This window comes from Opisthorchis viverrini (genome assembly GCF_000715545.1).
Source record: "Opisthorchis viverrini unplaced genomic scaffold opera_v5_157, whole genome shotgun sequence".
Lineage (NCBI taxonomy): Eukaryota > Metazoa > Platyhelminthes > Trematoda > Opisthorchiida > Opisthorchiidae > Opisthorchis > Opisthorchis viverrini.
The window spans coordinates 955,278-974,573 of record NW_008751813.1 but is presented as its reverse complement, the minus strand read 5'-3'; the positions used below and the strand labels follow the sequence as shown (position 1 = coordinate 974,573).

Sequence of the window (19,296 nt, the reverse complement as noted above, 5' to 3'; positions counted from 1 at the left end):
TCAGATGTCCAATGTGGAAAATATTTAAAGCCATCCTAATAATTTGAAAACACCGATGGGCGGGTCGCAAACCCAACAATCGACAGAAAATATTCGCGTATCAACTTCTGCCAGTTTTGTTAACAAGTGCAACAAAAATACTAACGTCAGTTCGTCTGACAGGCAGAGGGACAAAACAATATCTTGGATTGGACTGCAGAATTACTTAATGTGTGCTTTCACAAAAAAAAACAATGGTACTTGTCACTCAACTTCGCTTACTATTAGATCGCTAAAAACCTTCATCATCCAATTCCTTTTAGTGGATGGAGTGGAGTATTTGTACGGGGCCAAACTGACTAAGAATATGGGAAATACCGCATTAAGCACAGTGATCCCATTGCTATTATATTAGTTAGGCGACCGGCGTAAACCAGTCCCTTTTCAAACTCATGAAGACAGTGCAGCATGTGGGACCAAAGGTCTGGAACTTTCAAAGTCATTCCAAATTTAACTCCACAAACCGATAATTTTACTGGAGTGCGGTATTTCGTTTGGAGATTTTTATCTCGTATCACAGATCAAGGAACATAGTTTCTGATCAGCTATAGACCCGTTTCAAAGATATCCTGTTAGTTTTCAAGAGTGGTTTCACAGCCACATCTATAAAAGTCCTCAATTTAGCTGAAGGACAGTGCTTACTGATGGAGCATTCTCTAGGTAGAATGATTCGTTTTATATTAACTAAAAGGTGCTCGAGGGTTGCTGGTGACATTTTCCAGGCGATTATTATACGCAGGGTGAGCACGTAACCCTTGTTCGGTACTATTCGTAGGATGTTGACGACAAGGTTGAGGAAACAATTGTCATCTATCATTCTATAGCAAAATATGGTGTATGAATGTCACTCTGTTCGGATAGCCTTCTAATTGATCGATCACCACCTAGCCCTGATTGGTTGGCTTCAGCGTTGTTCGAGCGTGTCGATCTTAGGTGATGAAACGGAGGGACGTGAGATTCATACACTTTGTGGACACACTCACATTCTCGGATGTCTCCTAATATATCCCAAGGGAATATTTTCTGACATTCGGAGAACAACTGATGGATATCTGAGGAGAACTAAGGTCCTATGGTTCACACAAGCCCATAAGCAAATGGTGTTTTATTAGTTGTCGGCTGTAGAAAACCTCAAGACAAATTTTTATGCAAGACTCATAATCCGCAAGAATCCTTCAGGAACAACCAAGTTTTAAAGGGAAACCTTGCAAAAGACGTCATTCACATACTCCCTCTTACATGGTATCATCATTTCGCGCTAGCTTGTTCAACCAGATTTAGTGGACCTCACGAAGAAACGTGACGTGGATCACTACTATTGTACAAATTCTATTTATCGTTGCTTGTTCGAGTAGGGACAGTTTACTTGGTGACAAAACAAAACACGAACAATGAAAAAGGAAACTTGGCCTCTCCTGGGGAAGTGGTTTCGCTTCTCTTGGTAGCTGTGTCGTTGCAGACTGTGGTTCTGTGATGGAGTGTGGTGTATAACCTAGAATCGCTCATTTGAAAATTACTAAAGGCTCGTTACCAAATATATACAAAACACTGTTCAATAAACAAATCTTACGCAAAGAAGATCCTTCGCAAATGTATTTCCTCTAATGACATGTTACAGGAGGTTTATGAAAGGCTTAAAGACTGTTGCAGCAAACTTCCTCTGTAGATGCAGGCTTTCTAAATTGATGGGGTTTCTCTTCAAAGCAATCAGGTAAAATTTGTTTTCACGTAAAATCTGACTGTACCTGAAGTATACAGTCAAAATGTGTTCTGCGACAATTTTTCCCCTGGTAAGAGCGCCATCAGAGTCGTGTGGATAGAAACGAACGTTCAGTTTTCGAATCCTCCTGGTGCATTGGTTATCGAGGTTATTTTTGCAAAATTGCCCATTTGTCCATATTAACCTTTATTTTGGTTTCCAAAAGGCCTGTTATCTATAACCAAGCTGGAAATACAGCTTCTGATTTCATAATGCACTATCGTGAGCAAGGGTCTAGGCGAGAAATTACAGGTAAGCGAAGGTTTCTGCCGTAAACAGGAAAAAATTCGGCAAGCTCAGACAGATAGAAACCTCAACCGTTTACACCCACCGAATTACCCGCCTAGGCCAGGTGGAAATGGATTTCCCGAGGTCAGCTTGATGACATGGTTAGCGGATTTGACTCGAGCCACGTATGATCCGGGGTTTTGGTCATCGTCAGTTTGCGAAATGATTTAAACATCGGTTTTACTATTTGTGATTAGAAAGTGATCTGAAGAAAAACAGCTGAAATGACAAAGTTACCATTAGAATGCGTTTCCGGATTGCTTGGCTCATTAAGCCACGCCGATAGAACTCCTCGCACAGTAGATGGTGTCACGTACGGCTTGCGCTGCGCCGCAGAAAGGGTTAAAAAGGGGCAGTTCTAAGACTATCAACAGGCCCAACTGGTGGTCCAGGTTTATCAAGATAACAAAAAACGTGTATGAGAGTAGTAGTATTGGGGCCTGCACCACTTACAGGATCCACACTGGGCACACATTCACTGCCTGCTAATCCTAGCTATTACTCATCCTAGTCGGCACAGCAGTCGCCATCGAGACGCTTTCGTGAATTTGTTATAGACTCAGTACTCCAGAATACCCAGGGCGTATCAGTAAGTCGTTTTCGGATGTATACACTGAATACGTACAAAAATCAAAAGGGGATAAAATGCTAACCACGTCGATACGATATAATGGAATGCTAACGAAGTAACTTTGAAAAAAGTTAAGAATAGCAGATGAACTGGCAATTTCAACTAGAGGCTATCCGTGACGTACCATACATTCCTTTCGTATGTTTAGACGAAATACAGCGAGGACTGCTTAATAACTACGAACAACCCAATTAAGCACATACTCACAACTGACACAATTTGGTGGATAAAACCCACCAACTCAATCAGTTTGGCAACAACTGGGATGCACTAAGATGCCATCGCTTCAAAAAAGTTTAGAAAACAATCTGTGGATTTTATAGACGTAACATACAACTCATAAGTCTGCTGAAAAATCTTGTAGATTTATTTTTGGGCAGCACCAAGCCTGCCGACGATTTTCCACATTTTCTGACATTTTCTTCAACTCCATTACTAACCGACCGCCCCTACATTCACTATGCTCTTGGACTATTTCGTGTTTGGCAATTGACTTTTGTGAGCATCGATTTACCTGCTCTTGCAGAGTGGCGGTAGTCGTGGCAGAAATACACCAACCGCTTTATAGACATTCACGTGATGCCTAACCTGTCTGTTTAGGCCTGTCAACATTTGATGCTGATGATGCTGGTTGCTGATTGGATGAATACTTCGGTGGTCTGGCGTAGACGTTCAAAATCTAACCAATCAAATTGTAATCGCACGGGTGACGAGCGAGATCTTTGCTGCCGGGTAAATTTGTCCGAGTCGATAGGAACATAAGCAGAAACGTAGTGGAAATTTGATAATAGGAAGTCTCAACTTCCAAAAACTCTGTTGGATGTTTATTCAGACTACCTGTTGGATTACGTAACACAGGAAGTAAAAAGTGTGGATTAATTATTATCCCAGAGTAAGTGAAAAACTGTTTTAATTTCAAGTGTGCAACGTTAACGAGCTATAAAGGCAGAGGTTTCCTAGAAAGCGCAGTGGAACCAGCCTTATTGTGCTGTTGAATGTGCCTATAATGAAATGAAGCGCGTTACGATAGGACACTCCGAGATGGCTATTCATAGTACTTATTGTTTTCGATGTGGTTAAAAAGAGGACCGTATTCTAGCAGATTAATATCTCTGATGCCCCTCAAAGCCATTACGGAACGGTACGAAAAGTGAAGAAAACTCTCTGGAGGAGTTGAGTTAATAACTCCGTAAAAGGCTTAAACTACCGAAAACTGATTTCATGACACAAGACCGACTAAACAACGAGGGGAGAGTGGCACCGGTTTTATCCTGGTATACGGTATTTGAAAGTGCGTGGCAGAGGTCCATAGAAATTTGGATTTTTAACTCCTAGTTACGAAGAACTTTTAGAAGGTTCATTGGGAACTTGAACATTGGGCCGGATTTAAAAGTATAAAGTATATACCCAGGGGCTTCTCTGATACGAGAGAACGTTTGCAGGGGGTCAGCATCTGGAAGCAACCAGAACTGAGGTGTTTTCTTCACTATGGATTTTTCCTGATGATCTAATACGGGTTGGTAAACGTATCCACACTAGGATGTTGAGTTCATCAGACACATTAGATGCTAACTCAACAACACCTCAAGAATAAATAGAAGAGCTCTTGAGGATATTTGTGTTTGGGGTAAATGGTGAGATAAAGGTGACACGTTTTGACATTTCTAGGACTCATCAGCAGCTGAAAGCTCTTCCTCTCAACTGGTGAAAATTTCTTAATTTTAAAAGTTTTTCCGCATGGTTCGCCAAAATTCCATGGGTTGGCTACCACAGAGGAACCACACAGGCAGGTGAAATGCCTTCAAAGTAAAGGTGAACCACCTGTTCTACACTGATGGGGGCCGCAACCAAACTCATTCCCCCCAGATAGGCAAAAGTCGAGGATATTTTCTTGACAGAACACTACTCACAGTTTGCTGAAAACTTTCCAGAAGCCCAAGACCAGTTTTGCCCCTCCTGTGACTTGGGGGCTGGGTGTAGTCTGTGAGTTTCTGTGATCTCTATGTTTTACTTCAAGTAGTATTGCACGGACTTCGATAAACTACACTCATTTGCGCATCATGTTGGTTTTAACTTAATTCAGGATGAACCACATTTGTGTACCAGTGAGTCTTATTCGCGAATAGAGCATAATCCGGGCTCAACTACAATAGAAATTTGAAAACCCAAGGACTGTGTCTACTTGGTGATCTTCAAGAAACCGATGACAGGCTGTTGAAGAGTTACCAGCGAACTCATGGGCAGTGTTCTTTCTTGAAAATATACTGCCACGTTTTGAGTGTCGTACCAAAGGTAACATATGTAGCAAATTCAATTAAAACTAATATCATAGATGAGAGCCTCAGCTTAGATTCAGCTGAATCTCTCATTGAGACTTAACTGGTGTGCAAAACGAGTATTGCAAAATACAATTTTCATTCAATGTGATCCATCAGGCAAAGGTCAACCAGGATGTTCTCCGTCTACCATAGGCTGACTGTTTTCGTTGAGGTACGAAATAGAGTTTCCCGATTATTCACCGCTTGCGGTAACTCTCAGCTGAGGCCCGATGTTAGATCTACCAGAACAGAGGTTAGTCCCAAAAAAGTCCAAACAACTAATATCCTCACAGTCGTGTTTTTCGTCTAATTACTGGCTCATTTCATCAGAGTACTACAAATTGCTTTAAAAGGAATTAGCATGGATTGATTTTTCAGCTTTTAGTTAAACGTCATCAAGATGGCGAACGACACTTGTTCCTACAAGGATGTGCAAATGCCCATGATACACCTGAATGGTGCCCTGAATGCTGGGGACGATCAACATTATCAAATTACTAAGGACAAAAAGCTGCGGATCGTTTGATATATCTGAGAGATTTTGAGTGATTGTAGCCCACAATCGCGAGTTCCTTGTAAATATGTCCGCTGTCTTTTTGGACACCGTAAATGGCTCAGCATCCCATCTCACCTGCAGGTAGACCTTGCCTATTTGCTTCCAAAAACAACAAAATGGTGATGATGGAGGCATGAATAACACCCGACTGCTCAAAGCATACAAAATGTGCTTTAATGGGTACACGGTGCTGGAAGTCGTACGCGACACCAAAATTTCCACTGTACACAGCGTCAACAACTACCTCATGTGTGGGTTTCATTTACTCAACAATGCAACCATCCGATCATGGTCAGAGGACCACCTGCAATTAAATTTCTAATCTTCTAATTGATTTTGATGTCGCGTCAGAAAACTTCTTATTACCGTAACAACAAGGAAGATGTGGCGCTGTCTGTGAGCATGTGAACTCCGAAATCATGGGAAAAGTCGAGAAGAAACAAATCAGCAAATTGTTTCATGGAAAATTTATCCTCGACTCGACATACATGTTATTTAGCCTGCGTGGTTGGCTCATTCGTCTAGATAAGTTTGAAACCACATCCCAAAGACTGGAAAAAACCAACTCATCGAAGGTTCCCATGATTTCAGGCGCAATGGAAAACGTTAAACGATCCAATGTGCGCTCATCTGTCATGAGTACAATAATTCGGATTATCAAAATTACACTCTGCACTACGTTTCAGTCATTTCGGATAATAACCAACGGACGATGGTCCTAGTAACTCAGGTTGCTGACCGGCACCTTTGAGTTGTTTACTAGCTTTCTTCCTTGTCACTTGCAGTTCTGCTGTTTCTGATATATGGCCATAAAATACGGTTTCATTTTTCCTTTTGGAGAGTGGAAAAGTTACCCATTTTACACAACCACAGACAAAACAGGCTGATATTCAACAGCTGGGCTAACATTTGGTCGATTTGAACACAGAAAATCGAATGGGATGTATCAGGTATTTAAAGACCCGTCCTTTGGACGCTGTAGCGGGTATTTGGTGAGAGTAAAAAAGATGGTCGCAAAATGGGGATGGCTGCCTTGGAAAGAGTCACGTTTTGAGTTCAAACCGTCACACAGAAAGACTGCATTACATTTCGACTGGGAACTCTACATTTGTTGTGAAAAATATGCATAATGGAAGCCTATGCAACAAATCACGAGAATGTATTCCTGCTATCGTCTGAAAAATCTCAAAGGACAAAACGTGAATGATGTCACAAATCTGCTACGCCAACACATACTGACGCCAACGGCATAAACAGCACTCACATGACTTCGTCCGTGCTGTGTGATCCATGGAATGCAGTCAACCAATCACACATATGGACACATTAAACAATCTATCAGAAGATAGCTTAACCGTTACTTTGAACCGAAACGTGCCGAACTGTGAACAAGCCTCCATACAATATTGCGTTTTCCGCCTTTACATAGTAGTACAGTTCATACGTAGAATTCTGGCCAATTCGTGCTGAGATGCTGAGGGCTAAAGTGAAGCCCAGTTTATTTGAATTACCGCTGGAGTTTAGGCTCGAAGCCAACTGACTGACTAGTTTTCGGCTTCAGGATCGTAACTCAAAGTGTTTTAAATGCTGCGGCCTCTCGGATAGTGCAGGTACTAATGGCAAGACCAACTCCAAAGAAGGCATTTCATCCAAAATTGGGTTTAAAGCTGTGATGCTAGTTATATTTCGAACGACTCAAAATGCGGTTGGGTTTTTTTCCTTTTCTTGGAATTTTCCTGAGCCACACGTGAATATATCGCTGAACCTTCATCAAGTTTCCCTTTTTTGGGAGGTGGGAATGAATAACTTCAGAAATTAATCATTTTGTAGCCATGACGCATAGCTTGTGGTGTAAGTAGCTACCCTTCCAAGGATTGTGACAGTACTCAATTGTTTACATTTGTGTTGGGCTTATTAATCCAGGAGGTTATAGCTTTTATAGGGTGCTGTTTTAGAAGAAATTCGTTTGATTATTTCACGAAACATGTAACCCAACTAGCTCCCTGGCCATCGAAACCCGTTAAATGGTTCTGCGTACCTTAGAAGCCGAGTGTTCATTGGGTTGATCGCACCAAATTCACTTACATATAGCAGATGTGCCAACTAGTATCAACTTTTAATGGACGAGTCGCTTTTTTCCTATTTTGCTGACTGTCACATGACCAAACTCTCAGCACAGACTTGTTACCCCGATTACGAGACAAGCACATGGGCATCTGATCAGCAATCACCAGTACATTGTTTTGGCCTTGATGCTGATTGGATTAGGCTCATACATGTCACGTGCTTTGCGTCCGAAAACTGGTGAGACTCAGCGATTCAATGACAAAACGTTGGCCATTTAGTAATTCGTCTTTGTCTTGCATCGATCAGTGGGTTGCGAATTTGGGCAGCATACTGGGCACTAATACACCAGAGTTTTTTTAATACAAATCAGTTCAAATTGCTGCGAATGGGTGTTCGAAGACGACAAAATTGTGGGTATTGTGAGGGTATAAAAGGATTTCCGAATGGAGTCTACCCATGCTCAAAAGCCCAAAGTACTTCATAGTTGTGTCACCCTTATTGAGAATTATCAGCAATGCAAATCGCATGAACCTCCGAGGTGATTCGAACACGCGACGTCCCTGCGATTAGATGATTACTTAATTGTCTGGCCACGAGTGTCTGATCAGCAGTGTGATTAAATCACAATCAGACAGTGTATAGCACCTCCCTACGTCACCCCAGCGGGTTGTCAAAGTTGACTAGGTGATGTGGATTCGGGGAATTAGCGGCGCTGTATCCTCTCAAAATGAGATATATGCGTAGCGAAAAGGCCTAGCACTTACCTATTGACCGGGAAGTCGCTAGTTCGAATCTGTATAGAAATTCTTAAGATGCGCACCCCTGGTGACTTCCAGTAGGCAGGAAATATCTGTACAGTGGTTTTCGGTTTTTCGGCACTGGGTGACCACTCACGGGACGAAATCACCATTGAAGAAACTTGCGAGCTGGATTTTGCGTAAACCAGAAGAACAGAAATCCGTTGAGTGTCAGTCTACCTGACGCTGGTATGAGATCCGCTGTTTGGTTGAAGTGTGAAGTGTGACGTAACCCAAGTCTATTTGGCAGATCAGTTGATGGGGATTTCTCTGGCCGATTAGAAATCACAAAATCTTAAGGTCCGTTGGCTTCGATAGTCTTATACGTCATGTACACATCCCACCAATCCTCTCTAAATTAGACCTGAACTGGCAAGTGGAGGCTTTGGAGTGGGAAGTTTAACTGTCGTCCTGCAAACTAGAACCCTTCTCAGTATATCCTACCGCTCGTAGCTTTGAACAAGGCTGTCATACCAGCTTCAACACATATACTAAGTGGTTTGAAACCAAAAATACGTTCACACGCTCATTGTGCTAACATACAGTCGTTATGACGAGCAGGTCAGACCATGATTGATGGTTGCCACAATGTGTTTCGCACATGTTGCTTGGTTTTAGCGCTTGGTATTCGACGATGCAAGATATATCGATTGGTCGGAACTTTTAGCATGGCTGAATTGTCTTCCTGGTCTACCAGTGTTAGGATACAAATGGAAAAAACAGTTTCCAGTTCTAGAAATTCAAGCTCTTCATATAATTGCAGCAGAATAAAGATGTTACTTTGAATGAAATTTTCGCGCGTCGTTGTAGACATCTCGGAACGTACGAACAGTCGGGAAGGTGAACTAAAAATGATGTCAGTTGTCAGAAAGTTCACAAGAACCAAATATGACACGTTCAGCGGTTTGTGTACAGGTTGCACACCACAACCAAACAGTTACGATGAAGAGCAAAACTTGTTTCTGACAAATACTTTTATTTGCATACGAAATTAGCTTTGACAGGGGACTCGAATGAATCCAGCCCAATCTCTATTTTACGATGGGACTTCGCCTACCTGATGAGCTCCAAGGAGGACGAAGTCGGCTGTCGAAGAGTTTTCAGCAACTTTATGTTTAGTGTACTACCAACAGAAAGCAGCATATTTCGATATTTCGAATACTATATCAACTCAAGCATCAGCCGGCCTGGTACCAGACATTTACTTGAAGTGGACTATTACAGACAAGCCAGAGATTGAGCAGGGTTCAACTGAGTTGACTTTTGTCTCAAAATCAAATTTGTATACAAATGAGAATATTTTTCTAAATCCATCTAATTTAGGCTCAACTAAGACATAAGGCTAACTCAAGGAAAAACCGAGGGCTGTGCCTACTTGATGAACCCGAATAGGAAAGGTGAAACCGGCGGGAGCTGTCTAGGGATTTTCGGCAACTTTATGGGTGGTGTGTTACGTCTAGATAACAACTTGTTTTCCATGATGATAGCTTGTTAGTTAAAGATCACGTGTGTAACTGAAGGCATCGGTTGTTGAATACATGCACAAATCCAGCATGTTTATGTGTCATTTAGCCCTACTAGTCGCAACTGAGAGAGTCTATAAGTTGAAAACACTTAGTGAAGTATAAGGAAGCATAAGTTTAAAGGCAGTCAAGGTTTTACGGACACCAAGGTCTAGTTTAAGCGGCTGGATTCTGATTTCCTACCCTATGAACTAACGATCGATCAGATGCTTTCTTTATTCACTTGCGATTCACCTATGCACGTGACAATGTTTGTTCAGTCTAAACGTATTGGGGATAGGGATTTTTCTGATGGTATTCAAAGAAGTAAACAGAAACCAAGCCACGCGGAAGCTGTGCATCGACACAGACTTACTACCTGAAGCACACTATCATCATCGATATTGCTACTTCCCTCTACATCGTGAATGTGATGTCTATCCAAAACACACAAACCTGGAGGCTTCCCTGTGTCACATCCCCATTTGGATTTTCTCAGTAGCTTTTTAAAACCTTCGATACATTAGAAGTTTCACTGAGTTCGTGTTGTCTAGGACGAATTTGATTGTATAGAAATAATGAATGATGCGGACATGCAAGATGGAGTTCTAACTCATTTTTCTGTGACCGCCTCTGTAACTCTATATTTGTGACCGCCTTGCGCAAGACAAATCAGAGTTGGGCGCCCGCTTCATGCCCTAAGTGTACGTCAGATGCCAACCCTTCGGTGGTTACTCCGTCGACTAAAGCGGTTTCACCTGCTACAAAATACACCCACAAAGTCTAAACTTTTTGGATGAACAAACCAGCATATCGCTCATTTTCGCCTGGTGGTTCGCCTGGAGTAAAGGATTTTACCCCATATTGTGCACCTAATATTTGTTATGAGAGGGAAATACTTCTAGCGTACTAGTTTTTAGCCTACAGCTCTAACATAGGCTTCTGCTGGAACCTCGCTTTCGTAATCTGTTGTGGTTGACAGTTTTACAGCAATCCAGGCATCCATCACAAGCAACATAACCGGGGCAGGTAGTGACTTAATTTACATGAATCCCTAGAAAACCCCTTGTGACCTTTGTCCCTCATCCAAGCAAATGTTGGATGCGACATTTCAGTAACAGACAAAGGGCACGTAATGACTTAATTGTACCCATGTATCCAGGTAGGCTAGCCTACTCAACGACACCTATCGGTGAATGTCTTCTAAAGCGGCTACAAATTCTAATACTGACGGGCCAAAGAGCGCCATGAAAGAGCCGAACGTCCAGCAAATTTTGAAAACATTCATAGTGAGACACTTGTCCCAAACTCTGTCCCAAACACCCAAACTTCCAGGAAAAATCCGTTGGCGACAAATTTTAAACTGTCGTAATGAGCAGCTTAGTTTCGAAATTTTTACAAAATTCCTTCTTTGTGTACCTTTAATAAGATACAGTAAACTTAACTTGACAGGTTTTTATCCTGACTATGTACTCATACCTCTTGGTTACTTAATGGAATTTACCACCAAACTATTAAAACTCAGTACGTATTCCGTCTTAGCAGCTTGCGTAACATCACTCACTTGCTTTTCTACGGTGACTATTCTGCGAATCTCCAGCCCTCTGATTCACGCAATATGACCAGTGAACTCTTGTAAATCCGTCAGTACTCAGTCACTGCTTGTCACATAACCGAAACCGTGATTCAGATAAAGCCAAGAACGCTTGATAAATGATGGAATTTTTTAGTTCTAGGAGGTTGCGGGTGCGCGCCCTGACGGAAGGATTCTAAAATTGTCGCCTCACATGCCAGATGTTCGGAATTAAAATCCTGGGATGAATAAGGATATGCGCTGTCCTAATAAGAGTGCTTCCCTCCCTTGATGTAGACCAACCAGAATAATTATGCTAAGAGACAGTGAGGACTGTTCAAAAGACAGTAATGTGATTGTTCATTTTTATTAAATTCTTGTAAATATCAAGAATTACGACTGAACCGTGATGGAACCATGATCATGCATCCCACAGTGCACCTCTAGCCTTGTTTGCTTCGCAGATTTGTTGATCTAAGGCAGTCAGGACAAAACACAGTGAGGAGATTCTTTCATGTGTATATTGGCGTCACACAGAGACTGCGTAGTACGTTACAGACGTATTCGGTTTACTGGCACTTAGTTTTCTTCAGTACTGGAGATGTTATTAGGTTACACCTATTTGGAGCATGGCCCTTACGCATTATGTGATCCCATGTAAGTAATATGGGACGACTTCGTAGAGTCCCCAGACAGCCCAACGAATACTCGATCGACCTCCAGCAGTAGCAATTTCACCGGGCATGTGAGCTCAAAATTAAGCCTTCGATCAGCGCAACATTCAAGTCGAGGACCAACTGTCCCTGTTTTCGGGGACTACACCTCCATCATGGCTGTCTGCGGAGTTTGAGCAATCCTTCTGTACTATTTGCAGCAAAGACCAAAGAACAATTTTGGGTAACTTTACAAAGGAGTCTATGTGCTACTAAGTGCTACTATGCCACTGGCTAAAAGAGAATTTACCGGGTATCCTCCATTGTCGATTTCATGATTCAGTCGTGTCCCAAAAGTAGGAAGTTCTTTTTTCAAATATCGATAACGAATTTCATATTCATAGCTGTCTATGAGACGCAAGGTTTGGCTAATCGTCATCGAATGCTAAAAACTTCACCAGAAAGCACAGCATAACGCATTGAGTGATTTCTACAGTTCTCGTGTTATGAGAATCAACATACTGACCATTTAAATATATTTGCAGCTCTTCATCACTAGTCTACATGTAACACTACTTACAAGATTGCTGAAAACTCGTAGACAGTTGACTATTATAAACGGGGGATTCAGTCGGATTCATCAGAGTTTCCCGTGCTCTCATGTGCAAACGAGAGCATTTGTCGATTTCTCTACTGGCTTTAAGGTCTAATTGTTTGTGAATCCACGCAGTCTATAATGGACTGACTTCTTTGCTCCGGTGGCGTGTAAGTTAACACGTCTTTCTCGAAGGTTCTTATTTTAATGTCATCTCTTTTATGACACACTAGATTCTTCGAATTGCCAAGTTAGCTTATCATTCCCGTCGGGGGTTCTTACGTGAAAATTACCTATTCCTGGTCACTTGAGGCAACAAAACATGTCCGTTTTGTTTAAGCTTAGTCCCTGAATGCTACTCATCTGTAAACTATTCGATATGGTTGTCTATTTCTTGATCGGAGCCTTCGATAGTATTTGAGTTCGAGACCTCCTAAGACATATTCTGCCGGTCCACTTATCGTGGTCTAGTGGTTAAGCAACAGCCTACCGGTGTGTCCCACCTCACTCTTAAAAACCCGACTGCTAGAATCACTTCTCTGCTGTACATCCGGGCATTCTTCCAGGTAGTAACAAAATGTCCATTTAGCGTCACTGTAATATCCACCTTGACGCTTGTCGATCCTCCCCCAGCCGTCAAGAAGGTTTGTATGCCATCTTGATGATATAAAGATTGACAGACTTACAAACTTGTCCGTTTCGAATCGATCCAGTAGTTTCTTGATTGATGTGTCATCATGGAACACCTCCAGGTATTGACACGCAGGCAATGTCTTTGATTATAGTTTTAGAAAGGCGAATATCAGCCAAGAGTACAAGTGCGTCGTATACGTCAAAGACAACAGCTATTGGTTAAAACATCAACAAATGTGTGCACAGCAGTTCCGATGCTGACTAGTTTTGTGTAGTAGAGTCAACAGAGGCTTTTATCGGTCCAAAGACCATTGACACTTGTCTGAACGTGATCCGTTTCTGCAACCGCTCAAGAATAATGTAGCTTCGTAGAACAGTTTAAAGCTCTTTTGGCAAAAGAAACAGTTTGCTGAAAAGTTCATTAACTGCGTGCTACTCGCCATGTCTCCGACCAATATACCCTTCGGATTCATATTCTGTACAATACTGACCAGAAGCGGTGAGGAAATGATGACATTTATTTATTATTTCTTGGACGTCTTCAACGAGTACACACCACTTAACGAGTGCATCCAACGGGCAGAATCTAACCAGTAATTGCCCCAGATCGTGGATGGCTAAAGATCTGGAGATCGGTTATGCATCTGTCTATTCATATAAACAGTCAGTACAGAGGACGGATCTTGTTATTTTTCTTCTGTTTATGCGGCTTCCGTCCGCCATTTGATTTGGCCGCATAATTAAATCAACTCGATGGTCTAGCAAGCGGCGGTCGCGAACACAACTGGATAACTGAACAAACGATTGGTACACACATACTTTTCGCTTTCTAATAGGATAACAGACAGATTGTTAATTCCCCATGGAAACACTGGTTATGGGAAAGAAATTGTCTGCAGACTAGATGTGAAAAGAAAGGCTGTTAGTTTTCATCCATCTTTCGGTTTACTGGCTATCCGTATCGTTAAAGCTTAAATATCCGTGAACAGGAAATCTGATATTAGATAGATGTTAGATGTTGGATATCATCAGTAGGGCTCCCAGAAAATTCCGTCACCTGGTAATAATCAACTCTTGAAAAGGGTATGGAAAACCGGTGTTATTCGAGAAAGACCACAAGGGCTTATTTCAATTCGTGACATCTTATTCCGCAACCATCTCTGTCTGGGTAAGTTAGGGGATTCAGATATAAACGCAGAAAATCACGCTGGTCCAACGAACCGGAAGCCAACTGGGCCTTAACTGGCTGTTTGTTTTTTGTTCCGTGACCTGGGTAATATGATCTTGAAAGTTTTTCAGTATTTTTGAGTGACGCCATTTGTGTGTGGCGGTAAAATGTCTAGATTTGGATTAACTGGTTGTTGACTGATCGGTTCGCCGAACCTGGCAAATGGCCGTCAAACGTCTCATCACTACGGGTGGAGACATCATCAGTGGGTGGGCCGGATGTTGCCGTATGTCACACATCTACGCCTGAGTCTGCACGGATTAATCGTATTTTCACCTAATGCATCAAAAGCTGATATATTCCAATAGCATCACTGAACCCCTGGTAAGACTTCCACTATAGACGAAATGTTAATATGACCGGAACGACCTTAGTTCTGAATCGTTACATCAAACTGAGTAGGGTTGGAAGATCTTGAATATGAACCCAAGCACTCACGTAACGCAAATGTAAAGAACATCACTAGAGGGGACGAATCGACAACCTCTCGCTCACTAGTTTATTGCTCTACAAATTGGGCTAAACCAAACGTTGCCTCACATATCTGAGTTCATAGTGTTCATTCATTGGAGTGAGAGGGTAACAAATAGACCGCCCAAAACTTTTCTTTGGTTTGGCTTGCGTGCGGTACAATGCCAGGGTTGAATTAAAAAAAACCGCGATATACAAGGTAAGACTTCCACTATAGACGAAATGTTAATATGACCGGAACGACCTTAGTTCTGAATCGTTACATCAAACTGAGTAGGGTTGGAAGATCTTGAATATGAACCCAAGCACTCACGTAACGCAAATGTAAAGAACATCACTAGAGGGGACGAATCGACAACCTCTCGCTCACTAGTTTATTGCTCTACAAATTGGGCTAAACCAAACGTTGCCTCACATATCTGAGTTCATAGTGTTCATTCATTGGAGTGAGAGGGTAACAAATAGACCGCCCAAAACTTTTCTTTGGTTTGGCTTGCGTGCGGTACAATGCCAGGGTTGAATTAAAAAAAACCGCTGATATACAAGCAGTAGAGTATCAGTGATGTCTGAATTATGGAAAGATTGGACAGGTTGTTTTGATGAAGAGGTCATATTCAACTGCTGAGGAACAGATTGTTAATAAAATCACCACACATTCTGCGGTGAAACGAGTAATTTATTTGACTCTGATCGATTATTACGCCACGTCAACATAACTGTATTATCTGTGTGAGCGTCCGAGGTGTTGTTTTGCGGACAAAACTATTCAACTGAGCATCTCCTTCAGTCGAACTGTTACGACATCCATTGGTATATCCCTCCCTTAAGTATCAAGAACTCCACTTGGGTCCACAGATATCTGAACAAAGGTCATTCGGTACTATACAAACCTGAAACCACCAGATCAGGTTTATAAATTTATAATATGACCACAAATCAGCACAATTTACATAAAAACTATACTACACGGCCCCCAGGTTTACTGATAAGAGTGGTTTGTGGTTATGGTCGTTTCTATACAGTTGGGTTTTATTTAAAAATTTAATCCTCCAGGAATATAGTTGTGAATGACTCGATTCAACTTTGCTCGGAGTAGAAACTCGATGTATATATATTCATATACACTGAACTATTAATCAACCATGACTTGCTGAAGTGTAAAGTCCATTGCAATGTAAACCCTTGGGCGATTCATAGATTAACGCGAGTAAGACGATATTGTGACGGTGTCAACATAATAACGAACTCGGGTTAAATATTTTCACTCGTGACTGTGACGCTGGACAGTGAAAAGTATCTGATTTAGTCTACTATGGTCCTACAGGCGAAGCCAGTCTGACCCTTAATTTTTTGTCCCTAAGTGCTGAATCTTCTTAAGTTTCCGAAATGCTTGGACAAAGTCATATTTTGTCTCGAAGACATGACCGTTTCAACGTACTGGTATCCATCCGACAGCTAAACAGCTCCGACGGTCTCGTTATTTTGTACAGTTTATCCTTGGACTGAACCGTCAAACAGGATATAATCAGAACATGTAATCAAATTTGCGGTGGAGTGCATTGACGTCCGTGCAACAAATAGATCACGTGATGAACATGTCGCGCTGAATGATGGTCAAAATCCATCTCTGATCGAACTAAGTTTGCTAAGAGCTAGAGTATTATTCGAATTGACATTGAATTTGTCCTTGATAGGGCCGAAGCCGTAAAAGCCGAGGCGGCCTTTATGCGGCACATTAAGCTGCATCATCATCATTACTGAGAGCAACACCAGGCTAAAACACCGATGCTTCACTGCTGTACAAGAATGTCAGCTGATTTGAATGAAGCCGTATAATGTAAAAAGGATACTGAGAGGGACCTAGGGGTGCCATACACCCACATCACCCAGTCAGACAGTCAGTATATGAACCAAAAGCATAATACTTGTTGGCCGCCGAATCCTTCAGCGTCTCCAGCCAAACACAAGGTGGGTCAGGCGGACCCCATCCTGGAAGGTTAACACCGCCAATAGAATCCAAACATTTTATATCACCCTTTATTTCTTCCCACCATTTCAGAGTTTGTCAACTTTCAGGTTTCTGCCACGCCGAATTGGGCGTAGAAAAAGTGCCTGTCTCGTGAGCGGTAATTTGGTGTAACACATGGCCCAGCCGCCCAAGCCTGTAATGCTGGATACATTCGTTGAGGGAAATAACCCCCCCGCTTCACCGAAATCCCGTATCTTGATCATCTCAGTACCGATTCGCTGATCCTAGCCGTTTCCGGCTGTAGTCCTGGGACATCAATGGGAAAGTACCTGAAGATATCTCAGCTCTTCTACCCGAAGTGGTCAAGTATTTCAGTCGCACGATAAAACAGCTCGCAATGTAGTCTGATATACACGTCCTTTGAGACCCCGTGAGATGCCTTTTCGGCGCCGCAAGTTACACAAATTAGCAAACGGAATTCTGACCCCTGGGATCGGTGCAATGACTTATTCGAGACTTATTTTCGAGATAGGTCCAAAGTTCCACAACTTCCAGTGCCACTCCTTGGATTCTCAGAGGTATGTTCAGGGACTCTATGTCCTGGAACATATGAGCGCAACGCACGTTCCGAAGGAATGGATGTCCTTAGACGACTTTTCAAGTAATGCTGGCACTTCTTGCTTTTTTCTGAAAATGAGTTCAAAACGACGTGGTTATCACTCGGAAAGATTTGAACACCAGGACCGAATTTCCTGCTATGCAAGAAGGCGTAGGGCGAGCAAACTGGCAACCAAGGCTTTCAGGTTTACATCCGACCATCCTAAAGGCCGGGCCGTCATTCACTTTCAAAATGTAGGAGGAAGCACCACCCCATGGAGACCACTAGTTCACAGTCATTCCGAATGATCTTATGTTGTATCGTAGAAAAAGAGTGTCGTGTGTGATTTATTTCAAGCCAAACCCTGTTTTTCTTTCAAACGTTGTACTTCTATTTATTTTAAAACAAATTAGCTGTCGTTGTCTGAAAAATGATGGTAATAGCTGCTATTCCGTTCGTAAGCTTGGCACTTCCTTTGCAAAAGACATAGCGCTAATCTAATACGCGTGGATGACGTCACTTTGATCAGTGACGATATTTTTGCAGTCAGCTCACCAAGTTGATTGAACAAAATGTCATCCTTCCAAACAACCTAAGCTACCCACAGTCACCTCAGTAGAAAACAATCGGGATATACGGTGTATTCAAGATTGATCCTCTCGCCCAGACTATCGCAGAAGTTTCATACGACGTCACATAGGCATGCATCCACTGTCTGCTCTGACTATCGACAGCTACCCCCTCTATACGTGTGCTTGATAAAAGAGTGGTACGATGTATATTTCATTTGCATTGATTCGATCGCTGGTGACCTACATTCTCGACAAATCGTTTCGCATGGCGTGGTTTATTCCCCCTTACGTTCAGATTACGTGGGTGTATTATTAGGCAGCACTACGGCAAAAACCACCCGGCTGCTCGTACCACCGGAGTTTTCAAACCCATACGGGAGAAACTTGATATACAGGAAGTCCTTCCGTGCGATGACATCTTGCTTAGCTCAGAATCCTCTACGAAAACTAGTCTTCTCGAATTCTTGCTATGATGTTACCTACAAAATATGGACACGAATTTGATTCCTCTTTGGTTCTTCCCTCAGAAATTTTTGGACCAGATTTGTATATAGGATTCTGTATGGCCATTCATACTAAGGACCAGATTGACCAGAGTTTTGCAGGACTTGCCATTCACGTGGATTCACAATTAGAAGCCAGGAGAAAAACTTTTAGAAGACAGGACACATCGATACTGACCAGATCTGTCGGTCGCTACGAACAGAAGGCTTACACGGTTACGGGACTCTAAACCATAAGTGAAAGCAAACAACCTAGCAACAACTAACAAAGCAACCGTATTAAAGTAAGATAGCTACTAGAAATATGAGGCAATCAACCAAACAATCAGCGGGAAGGAAACGGGCCCTATTGAAACGGAGGGACAGAACAGACCAATGAAGGCTTCTGACGAACCAACCGGATACAAGAAACTACGTTCACAACGCAACGCAAATGCCCTTCCTACAAACGAAGTTACGCGAAACCCACCATGGGATCACTCATTTACTTTAGATACTATTTAGAAACTATATAAGCACAGATACAGAATTTACCCTACCAGCC

The 19,296-nt window shown here is 42.2% G+C and overlaps 1 protein-coding gene across 1 annotated transcript; it reads left to right on the top strand.

Annotated features, from left to right (window-relative positions):
* Nucleotides 1–880: 880 nt before the first annotated feature.
* On the top strand, nt 881–5,728 carry T265_07071 (hypothetical protein; the record flags this gene model as incomplete). The annotated part of the gene is made up of 3 exons (XM_009172500.1): nt 881–972; nt 1,965–2,050; nt 5,673–5,728. The coding sequence occupies 3 exons, from the start codon at nt 881–883 to the stop codon at nt 5,726–5,728; spliced, it is 234 nt and encodes a 77-aa protein (XP_009170764.1).
* Between the last annotated feature and the right edge of the window lie 13,568 nt (nt 5,729–19,296).